Below are 19,443 nucleotides of genomic sequence, written 5' to 3' on the forward strand. Positions count from 1 at the left end.
GGTCGGGGAGTGAAGAGACTGGGAGGGGGCAGTCCCCGTTTTACAGCGGAGCCGGATGTTTGCCGAGCTTTGACAGGCGTGGCAAAGGGAGCGTTGCCGGACCACGGTGAGCTGCTGGGCGCGGGGCTTCCTTGAGTGGTGGGGGGAAGGGAAGAGACTGGCCTGGTCCTCTGAAGAGATGGGATCTGCATGGGTAGGATCCAAGAGGACCCGAGGGAGGGAGTACGGTTGGAATGGGGCCTGGGAGCCTGGCCGTCCTCCTGCGGGAATTCTGCCTCGCTCCTGGATTTGCAGTGAGAGGACTTAGCTTCCTTCGCTGCCTTCCTCCTTCCCTCCCTGGTGCAGAGTCCAGGTCACATAGGCATCACCGAGCAAGCCCATGGGAAGGGGAGCTCTCCCTTGTCCGTTCTGGCGGAGCGCGACGAAAAATTTGGAGGAAGTGTTCCACCCTGCCACCTATTATTAGGCCACGCTTTCATCTCTGTTTCATAATCAGTGCACCCAATCCAGGTTTTGTAAACCATGGAGCTCTATGCGAACGTGATTGTAGTTGAAAGTCTTGAGGTTGTGCTGTAGGATTTGCGTTTTCACAATTCTGGAATTCCTAGGAGAACGATCCTAACGCCAGAAAACGTGATTTCAAGTCTTTGCCTCTATTCTCGAAGGAGATTAGGAGACAGGCTTTATTTTGCCTTTTTGTAGAACCTTTCTGAATATTGAGAATGCATGAATGACAATCACTTAAAGAAGTATTGAGGGATTGACCTGCCCAATGAGACCACCTTAGAGAGACATGGTTCCAATCTTGGTTGTGCTGTATGACCCTATGCAATTTGCTTATTTTTCCGGAGCTCACTTTCCTCACACTGTGAAATGGGCCCAGTAGTACATGCCTTATTGGTGCAGGTGTGAAGTTAAAAGATCATTTGTGTTCAGTTCATGGTGCTATACTGCCCTCCATCAGTGTTGGTTCCCTTCTCCACTTAGGAGATGAATTAATTCAGTTGGTCATTCAACAAATGACTGAGCACCTACATGTGTCAGATGTAATTCTGAATAGGTCAGGGGTTCTTAATTAGGGACTCTCAGAGGGCATGTGAACCTTAAAATTCCATGCAAGATTTCATATAAGTGCTGATTTTCCTTACGGAAAAAGACCACAAATCTCCAGAATTTCATAGAGGTTCCAGATTTCCAAAAGGTTAAAACCTCAATATAAAACTGCCTAATATGAGTCTTGAGATTTTTCCAAAGGTAGATCTTTACCTACTGAGAAGGGAATGAATTATTCTCCCAGTAAGGAGTATTTTGCAGAATGGAGCAGGGTTTGTAGATGCCTGGAGATACTTCCCCTCACTGGCCTCGCTCATCCTCCCATTGAATGGAAGCTAAGCTTCCAGGCTCACCTTGGAGGGCAGAGGGCCACAGCTGTGGGTTGGTGGGTGGTTAAGAGAGGCCAGTCTGGCTGGGAGGTGGGAAACTGTGATTAGTTATTCTGGAAGAGGAGGTTATGGAGTAGGGGTTAGGGGGGGGTCAGTTCTGGGAGAACTGACAAAATAGAGAAGTTACTGGAAAAGAGGTGGAGTTCAAGTTTGGCTCCCTTTAGAGAGTGACCCTCTTCCTCCCTCACACATACTTCAGTTTGCAGCTGTTCTTTCTAATCCTGTTGTTCACTTCTGCATAAGTATTTTAGAACACTGGAGAATTATATTTCTGGGAAGATCCTTCACTTCTTTTTAAAAAATTTTTAATTGTATTTTTTTCCATTAACATTTGTTCCCCTTTATACCCTCTTCCACCTCCACCCACCCCTCTCTACCCCGCAATCACTACACTGTTGTCCATGTCCATGAGTCCTTTTTCAGAGCCCTCACTTCTATAGATGAGGAAATTTAGGACCGGATAGGAAAAGGACTGTCCAGAATCTTTGCCACTCATTGGTTTAGGCAGGACTGTAATCCAGTTTTCCAAATACGACATCGCATGCCCTTTTCTTTGCATCAAGCTCCCGCTGAGCGCAGAAAGACTTCCCTGGATAGCTGTGGGCTGGCCTGAAGGAGCACACGGTGCCTGGGCAGTGACAGAAAGAAGCGATGGAGAGAAGGCTCCAGCGTGGAGAGGGTTACTTTGAACTGAATTTTGTCCCTCATACCCAGCAGGGGTAGGGGAGTCCTCAGCCTCCTGAGCATTATGTAGATGAATCAAGGGTGGATTCCTCAAGACTGAGGTGTGCTTACCCTAGAGGGTTGAAGGGGAATGGGGGAGCTGGGGTGTGGGGCACAGCAGCACCCACTGAGAGAAATGCATTCCCAGAGAGGAGAGGTTTGTGGGAAGGGACTTATATTCTGGTGGTAAGCAGAGGTTGTGAATAAGGGTAGCAGAAAAGGCCAGAGTAGAGGAAGAGGAAAAAGGGGTTTTTTTTGTTTGTTTGTTTTCCATTTTCTTTTTTTCTTTTTTCTTTTTGGTTGCTTGGCTGCTCAGCTTTGGCTTAGGAGCTTGAAACAGCTTTTGCCACTGAATCAGTGTGGTTGCCCTGGTAACAGGATGGTTGTTGCTAGGCACAGGGAGCCAGTGTACCATCCAGAACCCTTGGCTGTGACATGTGCAGGAGGCGGTCACATTGCCTCAGAGTCCAGAGGTGTTCCGGGTCTGAGTCTCGGCTGGCAGTTCTGTCTTCTCCGTACCCATGCCTGGGTCTTGTCTGCACTCCTTATCTGCCCTGCTGGTTCTCTGACCATATATGTCATTTTTTGGACTCCAGGAATGTAGAGAGCTTAGGCAGCCTCTTCTTTGGGGCTGGACCGAGTGGCTTGAATTGAAAATCCCCTCCCTCACCCATGTGGTCAGCTTCTGATGGGAGAGGGCTGTGCTTCCCGTTAAGGCTGAGGGCAGAGGGTGCGCACAGCCACATCCTTATGGCCCGGCCCAGTTTCGGAGTTGGCTCTTCTCCCTCCCTGCCTGCTATAGGTGCTGTTCTCTTTTTTGCCTCCTGTATCTCAGCACTCTGTTGATGTCATGAACTTCCCCTTCGGTGCCCTCCGATCCCTGCGGCAGCCTGTTGACCTTTGCCACCCTGAGGTTAGCGTCTGGAGCTCCCCACAGATCAGAGTGGGCTCAGGAGCCCCCAGGAGCCTGCAGATTTTCTGCAATGACTGGCAGGCAGATTCCATTCTCTGCTCCTGGTTCCTGTCCTGGGGCAGATCCAGCAGTAGCCCTTCCATGGCCTATCTTCTGGGGCCCTTTTGTCTCTAGCCACCTCCTCTTCCCCAGGACAGGGACCAGAGATGGAGTAACCAGGGCCACAGCTGACCTCTGGGGGTTTAGAGCATCCTCATGTTCCTTGGGCCCTTATACCGTCTTTCCCCCATAACTGCTGGGACCTGCAAGCTCCTGTGCTCTGTGACCCCTGAGAAAGGGACATGGGCCTCTGCCCTCTGCAGCTGGGACTACGTGACTGAACCAGCTGGGCGGTGGGCAACGCAGAGCTTGGCACGACGCTTCCCTAACCAGCTGGCGGACCTGAAGGCAGGCACTGAGTTGTGCCGTCCTTGGCCCCAGCTGCCTTTTCTGGCAACATGCCAGAAGATTGTGGCGCCTGGAGGACCAGGAGCTACATGGGACTGTTGGCAAGGATGAGAAGTGTTGAGGAACAGGGACAAGGGAGAAGGGGACAGGAGGCTTGCTGTAGCGGTTATAGGTATAAAGAGGGTGTCACTGACCTGCCACCTTGCTGCCCTCTCCCGGGGTTCTCTTCAGGGTCTGTGCGGTGAAGCTGTGGGAGACAGGCTCGGCTATGGACCCACTTTCAGACCTGCAAGATGACCTGGCCTTGGATGACACCAGCCAGGCTCTGAACCAGCTGAAGCTAGCGTCCATTGATGAGAAGAACTGGCCGTCGGATGAAATGCCCGACTTTCCCAAGTCAGGTGGGCACCACTGGGTCTCAGGCAGCCACAGGCCCCTTAGATGGGGAACCCGTCCTGCTGGAGGGCGACTTCAGGAGAGGACAGGCTCACCAGCCCCACAGTGGGGTTGGAGTGTGAGCATGGGGGGCGGGGGGCAAAGAGCACCCGTCTTTGGAGAGCACTGTGCCAGCCCCTCAAGCCTATCCCGTGACTTTGCCCTGTTCCTCAGATGACTCTAAAAGCAGCTCCCCAGAACCTGTCACACACCTGAAGTGGGATGATCCTTACTACGACATCGCCCGGCACCAGATTGTGGAGGTGGCAGGTGAGCACACCCAGTTTTGCCCCTTTTCCCGTATGGTCTGCACTCCTGGCGTAAGGAGGACAGCCCCTTGTGCCAGAGGGGAGGGGCCTGGGGGAGCGGCAGTGCCCATTTTGTGGTCTGACCCCGACCTTCGGGCTCCTGAGCACAGGTACCATTCTTGAAACTCACATACTTGGTAGTGGCGGCCACTTAGTTTGTTCACCTGCAACCATATCCTGACCTGTGACCCCACTGTGTCCACGGGTGGATCGTGTGCGGGAAGCAGTGTGGCCTACTGGCTTTGAAGTCAGAAAGCCTGGGGTTGGATTTCCAGCTTTGCTCTCTGAACTGATTTCTTCCTGACAGGGTTGTTGAGAGGGTTACATTAGTGAATGCAGGTCAGGGCCTAGCGCGGGGTACAGAGTTAGCCCTGAGGACGTGGTCGTTCACCTCCCTTCCCTCTGCCCTCCTGTCAGCCTTTCTGCCCCATCAGTTACTGGGAAGCGGGGCGATGCCGGTCCCTCCTGGGAAACCCTGCCTCCGCGGAAGTCTGGAAGCCATGCGGGCCCTGGAGCGTCAGACTCCTGGCAGGTGCGCTGCCCTGCTGAGGATGGGTGCAGAGCGCCCCTTAGCTGCTGGCCTCAGTGCGCTCCCACCTTCCTGCTCATGATGCAGGACCCAGAAGCCTCCGAGAGTGGCGAGAGTGGCAGAGGCAGCAGGGATGTTGGTCACCTGGTTTCTGCCCTCAGGGTCCCACTGCTCGAAGAAGGAATGAATTGCCAGATCCTTTGTCTTTTCCCAGATGGTGTCTGTCCTCGCTGGTGAGGCCAGGCAGCTGTACGCTGGGGTGACAGCATGGCCCTGCCCTGAGGCATTGGAGTGGGCGAGGAGAGCAGGGAGCACATGGGCCCTGGACCCAGTGTGGTGCTGGCTGACGGGCCCTGGAGGCAGCTGGCCGAGGGGGAGCAGCAGGGAGTTCCATCTGTCCTTAGGGCTGGGCTCAGAAGGCTATCCCTAGTGTCATTTCCATGATGCCTGGGTTCCCGGAGCCTGTCCTGGTCTGGGTTGGGGGCCTTGGCTGTGGCCTCTCTCACCCCCGCAGAAGCAAGGCTGAGAGCTCTTTCCTGCTGTCGTCCTGACCTGGGCACAGGAGAGTCAGCTGAAGGTTCAGAACTTTCCTCATTCCCAGACACGGACCTGATCGCGGCGTGGGGGCCTCCTGATGTGAAGGAGTCTGCCCTGACTTACTCCTGGCCTAGGCGGTCATGTCACAAGGCAGAGCAGGCTCCCTCTCCCCATGGGGGACCCCTTCCCCCTGCAAGCAGCGCTGCAACCTGTTTCTGTTTCCCCAGGGTGTGATGAGCCTGAGGGGGCCCGGCCAGGTAGGTGTGTTCCTGGCTCTCCCTGCTTGGCCTCTCTGGGCTGTGGCCTCTGGGCTGTGGATCAGGAAGGGCTCTCGGGCCGGCTTAATTGCATCTCCACTCTAGGGAGCTGGCAGTGGGCAGTGCCTGGGAGCCGGAAATAGCCAAGAATTATGTGGGGGCTGCGTGGGAATACATCCACAGCCAAAGGGAAAGGAGTGTCCAGGAGGGCAGGGCTGTGTCCGTGAGCAAGGGGAGGGCGTTGGCTGGCTCTGAGCAATGGCCTGGCCTGCATGCTGGCTCCTCAAGCCTGAGCTAAGTGCTGCAGGCGGGGGCCCCTCTGCTGGGGCTGTCCCCCGCGGCTGCCTCTCTGACGGCGGACAGGAGTTTGGATTGACACCATCAGAGTGAGACTCATCTGATGAGACCGTGGTGACATCATGGGGGGCCAGTTTCCTGGCAGAAGAATCCAGAGACAGCGCCCTTGGTGGAATGGAGGGGGGGCGATGTCCCCAGCTCCTCTGCAGCCTCTCCCCCTTGCTAGCAGGGGCTGTCATGCTCTCCTCTCACTCATGACTCAGCCTAAGTGGGTTCCTCCCCGAAACGTGGCCCTCCTGAAAGGAAAACCAGGCTCTTATTTGTACCATTTACAATTTCTACCACGACAAATTTCAAGCCACCAACATGATGTCAACTGGCTTGCAGTATTCCTGACAATTTAACAATTTAACAAACGTGTGAGCCGGCTCCAGCACTTGGCCCAGCCCCCCCTCCCATCTCCCTAGCCTGCTCTGCAGGTTGTGGGCTCCGCGGGTGGGCGGCTGGCCTAGCAATTCCCAGAATGCCTGCTGGAGGAGCTGCCTGTTGCTGATTAACGCCCAGGCCGCCCTGGGAGAGTCCTGATCGGTATCTGGGGAATGCGGAGGCCTCCGTCTCCGGGCTGCTCTTTCCTTGGTGCCTTCCACCAATGCCGTGCTCCCCCCGTCATGGAGCCCTCTCCCCCAGCTCTGGAAGCCCCAGTGCCGCAGCTCCTGTCCAGGGCAGAAGTCTGTTCTTTTCTGAGATCAGCAGGAGAGCTCTGGGCCTTTTTACAGACATTCTCGTAGCAGCAGTCACCCTGCCTGCTGGCAAATTCCTGCGTCACCCAAGGACTTGGGCGCTTCAGGGGGTATGGGGACTAGACCCTCAGGTTGCCCGGGTCTCTTTCCTTGCCTGTCCAGGGTAGGGTCTTGCCATCTAGTTCCTCCCAACTCCCCCTTCTGGCCCCCATCCCCATCCCGACCTCATTCGACACACATTTTTAGAACACCCGCTCTGGAGTGAGTCCCATAGTCAGCACTGAGGATTTGTTGAGGGAAGGTAACACATTCTTTCCTGTAAGGAGCATACAGTCCAGTGAAATGGTTCTTAAAACTAGTCTTTGAGAATGTGAAAGATATGGACCTATTCCCCTACAAGACATACGTATGTGCTTATAATATTTTTTAATTTTTTTCAAGTTTCGTGACCTCAATTTTTAAAAAGATTTTATTATTTATTTTTAGAGAGAGAGGAAGGGAGGGAAAAAGAGAGGGAGAGAAACATCAATGTATGGTTACCCTTCATGTACCCCCTCACTGGGGACCTGGCCGGCAACCCAGGCATGTGCCCTGACTGGGAATTGAACTGGTGACCCTTTGGTTCCCAGGCTGGCACTCAATCTACTGAGACACACCAGCCAGGGCTGCTTGTAATATTTTTTATATGACATCATGATGTTGGTGGACGCCCATCAGAGGAGCCCTGGTTGAGAACCCAGTTTCCCATGTATGAGGTCCTGGGCCAGCTGAGAGATGGAGCACAGGCTCTGGCCCTTCACCCCAGCTGCTTGTTTAACCAGTTACTAGCTCATCAAATTCCAATGCCGACTGAGGTCAGACTTTCTGTCCTGCCTAAATCCTCAAGTCTGCCAGGCAGTGAAGGCTGCTTTACTGCTGGGGGCAGGTGTGGAAAGAATCCTTTGGAGTCCCTGTGCTCTTCCCAGCATTTTACCCCGCATCAAGGGCATTTTCTCTGCTTTGAGGGGAGTAAGCAAATGACGTCCCTCCCTTGACAGCTTGTGGGAGGAGGTCCGGGGCTCTCTGAAGCCCCAGGTTGTACATGAGGCTGGGCTGGCCAATCTGATCCTTTGCCCCAGTCTGCGCTTCCTCCTCCTGTCCGATCCCATGGGAAGTAAATCGGAGCAAACCTCAGAAGCTCCCCACCCCCTTCCCGCAGTGGCTGGAAGAGACCCAACACCGGGGATCTAGGATAAGGTGTGAAAGAGCGGGTGGCATCCGGCTCTTCAAAATAGACCTGCTGCTGCTGGATGAATTGCACTGTCTCCCCCTCAGATGGCCGTGCAGAGGGTTCGCTGCTTGTAAGTCTGGAGAAATTCTGCCCCAGGCTCTGGAACTCACTGCCTAAAGCAGTCTTGATGACCTAGATACCGGGGACAAACTCAGAAACAGGACTGCGCATACCATGTCTACCAGCATGTCTTCAGTACCCGCCACGTGCTGGGCTCTGGACTGGCATGAGAGGTTCAAAGGTGGACGAGACCCAGTCCCTGTCTTTGAGCTGCTCACAAGCCAGACACATAAACAGTTATACAGGAGAGTCAAAGTGTCATGGGCAATGGTTCCTGCGTGAAGCCATGAAAAGGGACAGCTAACTAGTCTGCGGGAAGGAGGAGAGGACACAGGCTTCTGGAAGGAGATCATGCCTGGGATGAGTCAAGGATTCAGAGCCTAGAGGAGGGAGCAAGATCATCTATAGAGAGAGGCCTGTCTGGCATGAGAAACAGCAGAGACTCAAAGCAGCCTAAGGTGGACAGGGCTGCGAGCACGTCTGTTGGAACTGCGCACGGAGGGAGTCTGGAGAACCCTGGGGGCCATTCCAAAAGACGTAGCCAGCAGGGACTGGGGCTGCCTGGCCCACATTCCAGAAGCCTCTCCAGCCTCTCCACTGACGCTGGCCCCAGCCCCAGGGAACAGAGTCAGAGCCTTGGCAACCACTTTGGAAAAGCGCTGACCGCTGAGTGAAGCAGTCTGACCACTGACTGAGAAGGATCACCAAGGTCATGGCTTATTGAATATAGAGAAGACACTCAGTAAGGCATGGAGGACCCTTAGTCCTCGGAGGGCAGACTCACTGTGTTTCATGGGTTGTGAATGCAGTCAGGATCAGGCAAGTGTGGTCTGGTGTTTCTGGAGAGGCATGAAGGTGGAGATGAAGGGAAGGCCCATGGGGCATGGGTGAGTAGCTCAGCTTGGGGGTCCCTGATCTGTGCCAACCCCCGAGGAACATCTTACCTTGCGGGGGGAAATAGCGTATGTCTCAGGAGCGCCCCTGACAAAGGCTTTCATGACAAAGCCAGATGGTCAGACCACTAAATTGTGACTAGTTATGGACCAACACCACAGAGAGATTACATCCAAATGAGCATTTTCCTACAGCATTAACAACTCTCAACTTCATGTTCTTTGGAATATCCTTAATGAGAAAGAATATGATCCTTAAGAAATGTCCAGAAGTTAGAGGCTAGTGTGGTCAATAATTCTACTAATAACATCATAGAGTGTTGTTAGTGGTCAAAAATGAGACACTGTCATGTAATCAGATGGATTTCCTCGGTGAGGTTTCCCGAATGCATGTGGCCCGGAGGGGCGCTTCTGAAGTAAGCGTGGGCATCTAAGGGCAATTACTTTGAAGGGTATGACTTTTTAAAATTGAGGCGAGACTTATGTAACATAAAATTAACCATTTTTAATTGTACCGTTTGGCGGTATATAGTAGTCATAGTGATGTGTATCTGTATGGAGTTCTAGAATTTCATCCATACCCATACAAACCCGATACTCATAAGCAGTCAGTCTCTGTTTTTGACTCCTCCCAGCCTTTGGTAACCACTAATTTGCTTTCTGTCTCTATGGATTTACCTATTCTAGATAGCTCATGTAAATGGAATCACATAATATGTAACCCTTTGTGACTGGCTTCTTCCATTTAGCATAATGTTTTCAAGGTTCATTCACAATGTAGCCTGTGTCAGTACTTCATTGCTTTTTACAGCTGAACAATATTCCATTGTACAGATATACCACCTTTTCTTTACCCATTCATCTGTTGAGGGACGTTTGGCTTGATTCCACCAGGTTTGATTTTTTTTTTTAAGATTTTATTTATTTTTAGAGGGGAAGGAAGGGAGAAAGAGAGGGAGAGATACATCGATGTGTGAGAGATACCTTGATTGGTTACCTCTCGCATGCTCCCAGCTGGGGACCTGGCCCACAACCCAGGCACATACCCTGACTTGAAATTGAACCGGCAGCCTTTCAGTTTGCAGGCCAGTGCTCAATCCACTGAGCCACACCAGCCAGTGCTTTTTTTTTATACCCCAGCCTAGTTGCCCTGAGAGCCACCTGCCCCTCTTCAGTAACGCCCCTGTGTGTGCAGGCTGCTACCCTGCGGTATGTCTGCATGGGCCGCCCCGGGCCCTGTCCTAACCGGTCCAGGTCTCCAGGCCTGGTGCCTCTCAGGTCCTCAGCCCGCTCCTCTCATTTCACCTTTGACCCACCATGCTCCGTCTGTCTCCACACCCAGGAGATGACAAGTATGGGCGGAAGGTCATTGTGTTCAGTGCCTGCCGAATGCCTCCGAGCCACCAGCTGGACCACAGCAAGCTCCTGGGGTGAGTACCCAGCGGGGAGGTGGCGGGCCTGTGCGTAGGCCCCCAGTTTGGCCTGCTGTCCTTTCCCTTCCCCCGCCCGCTGTGTGGGGGTGCCAGGCCACCTCCCTCAGTGCCTCCCCTCTTTTCCTGAGGGAGCCCTTTTACACTTGGGGGAGTCAGGCCTGGTTTCTAGTCCTCTTTTTCTTCATTTTTCCTAGGGGATAACCACACAGCCCTCCTTCCTTGTAGGAGTGAGATACTGTGTGTGAAAATGTCTTGAAAAGTAATATACTGTCCGAATGTGAGGGCTGATTATCATAGTGGTACGGTGTCTCGTGCCGTTGTAGTCATTCCTCATTTATATGAATAAATTCTGTCTGGATTCTGTTAGACAAATAGATATAATAGCTCTGGTTAGTCTAGAAATCTGATGCAAATCCAGGGGCTGATTGGAAGTGGGAGTTCGGCAAACCCTGCTCCCATAAACATTCATCACTGAGCCATGGCTGCACCTGCCGGGGCCGCCCCGGCGTGTGTGGGACCACCAGGGAGGCAGGGCACTACCAACCTCCTCCTGGTGCTCCTCGCCCTGGGCACACTTACTGCCTCGCACTTCTGTCCCGACCAGATTAAAGCGCTCCCTGAAATTGAAAATGTCTGCACTGCTGGGACCAACTTCTTCAAAACCTGACCGGTTGGTTGGTTGGTTGTGTGGACAGTGAGGTGAGGGGCCAGGACAGCCCAGGGGCACAGCAGGGGTAAGGGCCTGCGTGCTGCCTCTGTGGCCCCATTGAGCCAGGGCCAGGCCCGAGTCCCCCCAGGCCTGGGTGACAACTTTCTCTCTGGCCTCCTGAGCCCCCTCCCCCTCCCCCCACTCCTCAGCCGGGCAGGCAGAGCCTTGTCCGGGCTCACCCGTGGCCCAGCCGGGAACAGGCCAGGGAGCTCAGCCTGAGGGTGGCTGAGTCACATGGCCCTCCTCCCCCGTTTTGCCACAGTTTTAACACATCTGACAAAGCAGGTGACAGGCTCCTGGCCAGATATTGTCTGAGGAGGAAGAAGCCAGAGGCTGGGGATAGGCAAGCACCCAGTTTTCAGGAGTGAGCCTGAGGAGTGAGGTGGCGCCCACTCGGGGGCTTTCTCTGGCTTCAGGAAGCCCTCTGCTGTCGCCCTGTCCTCTGTCCCGCACAGATGTCCCCACCCCCACCTGGTCACAGTCCCTGCTGGAGCCGAGAGGCACATCCATCCTGGATCAGTCCTGTCTCCTTGTTCTCGGTCAGGTCACCTCCAGCTTGGCCTTCCCAGCGGTCCACCCAGTCGGGGGGTTGAAGCAGAAAGGGTCTGAAGCTCGGATGCAGACCGCCCACCAGCTCTGCCGCACCCCCCTTGCTGTGTGCTTGCAGGCAGGTCTCTGAGCCCTATAAAAATAGGAATTGCGCCCACCTCACAGGCTTGCTGTGGGTGCTATGTAAGAGAGAGAGATATATGAAATGCCATTGTATACATGGGTGAAGGGTTACAAGTTTCAAGAATTTTAAACAATGTAGATAGCTATGAAGAAAAAATAAACAACTATATAAAATGTTGCCCATAAACCTATCCCCCAGAGGAAAAAACACTGTTAATATTTTAGTGTATTCACTTTCTGCTTTTTAAAATAACATATACAGAACTCTACCATCAGTTTTGTATCTTACATAATGTTTTTATCTTTTGGTCATTAAACATCCATCAAAGACATCCTTTAAAAATTTTTATTGATTCATGCTATGTATACAAAAAAATGAACCAATTATGTATACTACTTGATGAATTTTGAAAGCCCGAACCCATCCACGTGAGCCCTACCCCCAAACCTGCCTTCACCCCTCTGGTCCTGACCCCAAAGGGCCATCACCGTGCTGACATCTCTCTTCACAGACTAGTTTTGTCTGCAGGAGCATCCTGTGAGGTGTTCTATTTATAGACGTCCTGTGATTTATTTAACCAGTTCTCTGTTGTTGGACTCTTAGCTTACTGCTCAGTTGTTGGGGTTTTTTTTCCATTATAAAACAGGCTACAATGAACAGCCTTCTACAAAAATGTTTGTGTTCATCTCTGCTTTTTTTCTTAGGATAAATTCCTGGACATATTTACAAGGTCAAAGAGTAGGAACATTTTATAGCTTCTAATAGACAACACTTTATTGCCCTCCCAGAGGTTAGAATATCCATCAAAGGATGTGTATATTTTCACTACAATTATTGTTTTATAGTTGCAAAATGCCATCTTTAAAAAAATTTTTTTAATCCTCACTCAAGAATGTTTATTTTTTTAATATTTTAATTTTTTTGTTTTTAAAAAGATTTTATTTATTTATTTTTAGAGAGAGGGGGAGGGAGAGAGAGGGAGAGAAACATCAACATGAGAGAAACATCAATCACTTGCTTCCCATACACAGTCAAGATCGAACCCGCAACCTAGTTATGTGCCCTGACCAGGAATCGAGCCCTTGACCTTTTGGTGTAGGGACAATGCTCCAACCAACTGGGCCATGCTGCCAGGACTTTCTTTCTTTCTTTTTTCTTTTTTTAAATATAGTTTTATGTTGATAGAGTGAGACAGATGCTGTTTCTATCACCTGCAAAATCATTGTCTTTTCAAATCAAAAATACGTATTGAGCTTGCTTGTGCTGGCGGCCAGAATGGCACCCGGTGTCAGACTGGTGCGGTCAGTCAGTTCAGCAACCTCAGTGCCTGAGTTCTGGCTAAGAGAGAATTTAGAGCCAAGACTCAAACTGTAAGAGGAAGCTTATTTAGGAAGTCACAGAAGTAGATGTGAGTTCTACTTCTAGAAGAAGAAATGGGCTCAGGGAATGAGTTATACAAAGGCAAAGAAGGGCCTTTGGAGCTTAGGGGAAAGACGGAAGGAAAAGCGCCTGAGGGGAGGGGGGTGGGGAAAAGGGCGGGCGTGCTGCACCGAGAGCGCCCCGCAAAACGCCTCCTTTCTGTGACAGACCTTTGCAAACTGCAAAGTGCTCAATGTCTTTAAGCGGTAAATCACTGTGTAGTAATAGTGATTGGAATCACAACAATAATTCATTCCTAGACACCTCCTATGCTCCTAGCACCCACGGACCACTGTGTAAGTCGTGTTCTCTAGGTTAGATCAGGTGGTATGTGGGCATTTAGTCAAATCCTTGGGCCCTTCCCCACGTTCCTTGCCCCCTTCCCTACTACCTCCCTTGGAAGCCCTTAGCCTCCCGGCCTCCAGTGGTGGTCTAGCTGAGGCCTGGGGCTGGCTAACCAGAAAGAGGGCATTCCACTGGGCTCCCCCCTTTCTGGAATTCTTGGTTATTTTCTTCATATCTCTCCACCTCAGGTGGGCGCCACACTATGTGTGTGTTTCCTTGGGGTGGGAGATACCATGTTGTGAGCATAGGGATGTCAGATGTCGCTCTTCGGTCCACAAAAAGCCCAGTGATTGGAGCAGGGAAGGGGACCCTCTGGCCACCCCACCCCCTCTGGTGGGCAGTGTTTTATCGCCTGCACTGGGAGCCCTAGCATGAGGGTAGGAGCTGCACTGTGGTCAAGAACACAGGCTTTGGAGCTAGACAGTTCGCTCCCAGGCTCCACCATAGGCTCCGTGACCTTGGATAAGCACTGGACCTCTCAAAGCCTCATTGCCCTCACTCGTAAGGAGAGGATAATATCAGCCTTGATTGTTATGAGGAAGACACGAGGTAATGTGTGCAAAGTGCCTGGCAGACACTATAATTTAATATTGATAAATGGTGACAGTCGTTATTACTGACTCGGCACATGCTATTCCCTTTACTGCAGCTGGGTGAGAGGGCTCCGCTAGAGTCCTGGCCTCCTGACTTGCAGTCAGTGCTCAAGCCTGAGAGCTGTTGTTATTGTTGCTCCGCTCAGCCCAGCCACAGCCCCTCCTCAACAACGTGGCAGCTGGTGATGCAGCCATGATAGACAGTACAGGGTCAGGGGCTCATGGCAGGGCCCGGGGGTGGGGGTGTGATATAAGCAGGAGACTTCTGGGACACCCGGCTGTGCCTTAAGGGGCCCCACTTGCGTGCAGGGCAGGCCTGAGCAGGTCTGTTCTCTTGAAGGTACCTGAAGCACACCCTGGACCAGTATGTGGAGAGCGACTACACGCTGCTCTACCTGCACCACGGCCTGACCAGCGACAACAAGCCCTCCCTCAGCTGGCTCCGGGACGCCTACCGGGAGTTCGACCGCAAGTGGGTGGGGGCCCCGGGGCCGGGCTCCAGGGCCTGGTGGCAGGTGGCTCTAGAGCCAGCAGCTCTGTCAGGTTCTGGGCTGCCCCCTGCTTGGGCCAGAGCTCATTCCATGCCAGGGGGAGCCAGGCACCCACACCCGCGTAAACGCAAAGAATCTGAAGTTGGAATGTTCTGGGTGTAAATCCCAGTTTCTCTGCTTACCCAGGCTGCGACTTTCATGTTACGTAACCTCTCCGAGCCTCTGTTTCCCCGTCTGTAAAAATGGGGCAATGACTCTTCACAGGCTTGCCTGAATAGTCCAATCAGAAAATGTCCACTGTGAACCTAGCCCTGAGGCTCCCCTGCCACGCCCCCCTGAGTGCCCGTTCTGCCTCCGCAGGTACAAGAAGAACATCAAGGCCCTGTACATTGTGCACCCCACCATGTTCATCAAGACCCTGCTCATCCTCTTTAAGCCCATCATTAGGTGAGCAGGCCGAGGGTGGGCCAGTGCTTCCCCTTGAACTCTGATGCAGATGCCAGAGGAGGGCAAGCATCCTGGGGACAGACCCGTGTGGCGCGAGGCCCCTGTGTGGTCTGGGCGGGGTGCTGCGGGGACACACTGGAGGCCTGCCGGAGCCGGTGCCCTTCCCAGCCCTCGCCCTTTCTTCCCTCCATCTGCAGCTTCAAGTTTGGGCAGAAGATCTTCTATGTGAATTACCTGAGTGAGCTGAGCGAGCACGTGAAGCTGGAGCAATTGGGGATCCCTCGCCAAGTGCTCAAGTGAGGCCGGGCAGGGACTGTGTGTGCCCACTGGGTGGCATCTGTGTGCGCGTGTCCTGTTTGTCGGGGTGGGACACGACCGCCAAGGGGCAAGAAAGCCTTGAGAACTCCAGGGCTAACGGAGGAAGCAAATGTAACAACGAAGAGACAGCATGGGGGCAGGGGTCAGAGAGAGTGAGTTCAAATTCCACTTCTGTCACCTAAAAGCGGTGTGACTGACTCTCTTTAAAGTCTTGCCTTTCTCATGTGTAAAGCAGGGATGTTAGGAGGGTTGAATAAAATGAACCGTGTAAAATAGCACAGTGAGTGCCTGACAAACAAGAGTTACCATAGTGACCACAGCCTGGCAGAGGGCCTGACCGTCCCGTCTGCGCCCCCAGGTATGACGACTTCCTGAAATCCACACAGAAGAGCCCCGCCACAGCCCCCAAGGCTATGCCACCACGGCCCCCTCTGCCCAACCAGCAGTTTGGGGTCTCACTGCAGCAGTGAGTATGAACCGCGGGCGCCTGGCACCCCTGGCCTGGGATGGGCTGCAGGCTCTGCTCACTGCCCTTGTCCCCACAGCCTCCAGGAGAAGAACCCGGAGCAGGAGCCCGTTCCGCTCGTGCTCCGGGAGACCGTTGCCCACCTACAGGCCCACGGTGAGTGCCAGGGCCCGCCTGCCTCCAGGGCGCACCAGCACCCCCGCTGGCCCTGACTGGAGCCCCAAGACTGGATGGCGGGCGGGGCGGGGTGTCTCCACGATGCCTCTGAGCTCTGAGGCTCACCAGGCCCCACTGTTTGCCAGCTCTCACCACTGAGGGGATTTTCCGGAGGTCCGCCAACACCCAAGTTGTACGGGAAGTGCAGCAGAAGTACAACATGGGTGAGTGGTCCGGGGATGTGCCCAGGCACCTGGGCCGGTACAGAGCGCACGTGTGAGGACTGGGGGTAGAGGGTGGAGGGGGTGGGGTTGGGGGCATGTGTGTGACTGGGGGCTTTGCCGTTTTTTGCTGCCCTGTAAACAAGGGTCCCAGAATCTGTCCCCGTCAGAGGTTTTGTGGCATTTGGTATAACCACATGGGTCCCACTCCCGCCTGGCTATTCCAGGCCTGCTCCCTCGTGGGTCGGGCTCCCGGGTCCCGGGTTCCAGTTCTTTTGAAGACAGGGAATAACCATGTGTGCTGGGGACCCCGCTCCACCCAGACGGCCTGAGCCTGCACCCCCTGGTCGCAGAAGAAGAGGGGAGGCTTGTGGAGGGGCTGCTGGCCTCTGGGCTAGGCCCAGCTCCTCTCCACCCCTCCCCCACCCCCACCTCTAGGGCTGCCTGTGGACTTCGACCAGTACGATGACTTGCACCTGCCAGCGGTCATCCTCAAGACCTTCCTCCGGGAGCTTCCTGAGCCCCTGCTCACCTTTGACCTCTACCCCCATGTGGTGGGCTTCCTCAGTGAGTGCCCTGTCCCCCTCCCCAGCTCCAAGCTGCTTCTGCTGGGTCTGTGCTGGACTCGGAGCAGGCGGGTCTGGCCCTTCCGCCCAGGAAGGTCTGGTGGGGGTCTCCCCTCTAGTCTCGCGAGAGGGCTTCCTGCATCCTGGGCCCTCGTTTCTCATAGACATTGATGAGAGCCAGAGAGTGGAGGCGACGCTGCAGGCCCTTCAGACGCTGCCTGAGGAGAACTACCAGGTGCTTCGGTTCCTCACTGCCTTCCTGGTGCAGGTGAGACTACTGCTCCCCTGAAGACGGGGGCGGGGCGGGGGCGGAGCTCCAGCAGGCGCGGGAGGCCGGGCCTGTGGCACCCCGCTGCAGCCCTCTGATCCCCCTCCGCAGGTGTCTGCCCACTGTGACCAGAACAAGATGACCAACACTAACCTGGCTGTTGTCTTTGGCCCTAACCTGCTGTGGGCCAAGGACGCGGCCATCACTCTCAAGGCCATTAATCCCATCAACACCTTTACCAAGTTCCTGCTGGATCATCAAGGGGAGTTGTTCCCTAGCCCTGCCTCCTAGGGGCTCTGAGCCCAGCCCCTGCCCACCAGCCCCCTTCTCTGATCGCCCCAGCGTGGACTCTTCCTCCTGGCGCTGGGGAGCCCAGGGCTCCTGCCCAGGAAGGGGTCATGAGGCCCCGGAAGATAGAAGCTGAGGCCAGCTGAGGGGGCAGCTCCTCTCCCCTCCTTCCCAGCCCACCTCACGGGTCCCGGAGGCCTCACCGTGACCACGAGACACTTCTCTTGGCCTTATACTTCTGCCTCCTTGGATCCCTGGTTCCTGCGGGGCTGTGCAGAGCTGGCTTTGGCTCCTCCAGCGGGAGGACTGGCCCCAGCAATCCCTTTCCTGCTTTCTCCTGCCTCTTTCCCTGGCAGCTGCCGATGCCAAAATCACTGCCGGCTGGGATGCAGCTGGGGCTGGTGTCCCGCCCGCCCCCACCCATTGCTGGGGAAATGGAAGGCTGAGCTGGCTTCGGGCCTGCCGAGGCTCCTCCCGGTCTGGGTGAAGGCCTGGGTACAACTCCCCGCTCCTATCCTCCCCTCTACCGGCTCAGCCGTGGGTATTTCCACAGCTAAGGAATTACAGGCTGGAGTCTGCTTCCTGTTTCTGCCTTCTCCACAAATCCTGGTCAGCCTTTCCCAAGTGGTACTGCCCGCAGGATGTTCTGACCCCCTGCTTCTGCCAGGCCTGGCAGCTTGGATGACACGGCATTGGAGATAGATGCCACTCCCACCCGAGAGAGACCCCTAGTGCCTGATCAGACTGGTGGGCTTGGCCTCCGAGTCTCATCTAAGGCTGGCTGCTAGGCGGGAGGCCCTCCTGGCAGTCATGTCTGTTGTGGAGTCACACTGGTCTGACCAGAAGTGACTCGGTGCTTCAGGATCTGTGGTGGCTCTTTCCCTCAATCCTGCTGGGGACGCCTGGAGGGGCTGGGCAGAGATTTTGCTAGTCGGATTGACCAGGACCCTGTTGTCTTTCAGAAAACCTGGACCCCAATGATAATGGCGCTCCCTCATTCCAGTTGTGCCCCTTAGAATTACACTCCTTGGTGAACTCTGGCGACGCCCCCACTCCCCTCGCAGCCTTGACCTCAGGTACTAGGGACATTCCTGCACAGTGGCCCTGTCCCCGCAGCCTTGGCCAGAGCCTGGACTGTGTGGGTCTCACTGACCAGCCCAACTCCGTTTGGGAGCTGGGTGGAGCCTGGTTCCTGACCTCATGGGCTCCCTCCCAGGCGCTGGCGTGTCAGGGCTCACAGTACTTGGCATAGCTGCTGGGCCCGTCAGTCCCTGTCTCTATAGCTTGGGTCCAGGCCTCCGCTTTGCGCCCTCCTTGTATATCAGGTGTTCACAGCCCCACTTACTGGGGAGCCTGTGGATCTATGTGGTCTTTCCCCTGTCCCGTCCTACTGGTCAGTACCTGGGGGGGGGGGTTGTACTGGGAATCAAGTGTTCACATTCACACTTAATGACTTCCTTGGCACCAATCATGTATTTCACCTTTGCACTTTTTGTATTTCAATAAAAACGGAGATGGAAACTGCCCATCTGGCTGGCTGAGAAGTGGGCACAGGGGCCCAGCACTGGGCGGGGATGCGGTGAGTCTGCGGAGGGAGAGCCAGGAGTTGGGGGGTGTCGGGGAGACCTGGCCCCGCCCTCCTGACCCCCTTCCTCATCTGTTCACTTGCGAGTGGGTATGAAGCCAGCTTTCCGATTGCCTTCCCAGTGTGAAGTCACCTTGCATCTTGGGCACCTGCAGCATTCCAACCAGCCGCCATATGCAGCAGCCTATGACCAGGGCCTCTTCTGTCCCCCAGATGGAGTGGGCTGTGGTGGCCGACATCCTGAGTCAGACAGGGTTTGAATCTTAGTTCCCCATCCGTCGCCACCAGGTCTCACTGGTAGCGCATTTATATGGCCGCACCTCAGACAGTTCCTTCCTGTCTCTGAGGATTAGTAATGTACACACTAACAGCAGAGCACCTGCCCAGTGGTAACTAGAATGACCATCATTTCACAGGTGAAAAAGTGCTCGTCCCAGCCTGCGCGGCAGCTGGGACTGAAACCCTCTCCCTTCCACTCCGCTCCTCCCCCACCTGCCCTCTGCCTGAGCCCAGCCAGTTCCCACTGGCCACCTGCTCACACAGAAATCATGAAAGATCCTGTTTTCCTCTTTTGAAGTTGTGCTTTGATTTAGAGGTTAAGATGGTTAACACTT

General features: G+C 54.3%; 1 protein-coding gene across 3 annotated transcripts; it reads left to right on the forward strand.

Moving 5' to 3' along the window:
• Positions 1–16: 16 nt before the first annotated feature.
• Positions 17–18,752, forward strand: ARHGAP1 (Rho GTPase activating protein 1). 3 transcript variants are annotated; one of them, XM_054587065.1, is made up of 14 exons: positions 17–106; positions 2,968–3,078; positions 3,757–3,926; positions 4,135–4,230; positions 10,194–10,281; positions 14,364–14,495; positions 14,875–14,961; positions 15,159–15,257; positions 15,638–15,745; positions 15,825–15,901; positions 16,048–16,125; positions 16,561–16,689; positions 16,853–16,956; positions 17,068–18,752. In XM_054587065.1, the coding sequence occupies exons 3-14, from the start codon at positions 3,794–3,796 to the stop codon at positions 17,245–17,247; spliced, it is 1,311 nt and encodes a 436-aa protein (XP_054443040.1). In that variant the 5' UTR covers positions 17–106; positions 2,968–3,078; positions 3,757–3,793; the 3' UTR covers positions 17,248–18,752. The 3 variants fall into 3 exon arrangements, with proteins under 3 accessions (XP_054443040.1, XP_054443038.1, XP_054443041.1); XM_054587066.1 differs by lacking the exon at positions 17–106 and adding an exon at positions 2,143–2,161 and having other exon boundaries at positions 3,001–3,078; XM_054587063.1 differs by lacking the exon at positions 2,968–3,078.
• Positions 18,753–19,443: the final 691 nt, after the last annotated feature.

This window comes from Pteronotus mesoamericanus, unplaced genomic scaffold (assembly GCF_021234165.1).
Source record: "Pteronotus mesoamericanus isolate MK-2021 breed Mesoamerican mustached bat unplaced genomic scaffold, CSHL_Meso_final scaffold_1066, whole genome shotgun sequence".
In the NCBI taxonomy this organism is placed as follows: domain Eukaryota; kingdom Metazoa; phylum Chordata; class Mammalia; order Chiroptera; family Mormoopidae; genus Pteronotus; species Pteronotus mesoamericanus.

Excerpts from the sequence above, each read along its gene's own strand:
- ARHGAP1 (XM_054587065.1), top strand. The coding sequence starts at position 3,794 with ATGGACCCACTTTCAGACCTGCAAGATGACCTGGCCTTGGATGACACC. Across the intron at positions 4,231-10,193 it reads CCAGATTGTGGAGGTGGCAG|GAGATGACAAGTATGGGCGG; the intron begins GTGAGCACACCC and ends CTCCACACCCAG. Across the intron at positions 15,746-15,824 it reads TTTGGGGTCTCACTGCAGCA|CCTCCAGGAGAAGAACCCGG; the intron begins GTGAGTATGAAC and ends TTGTCCCCACAG.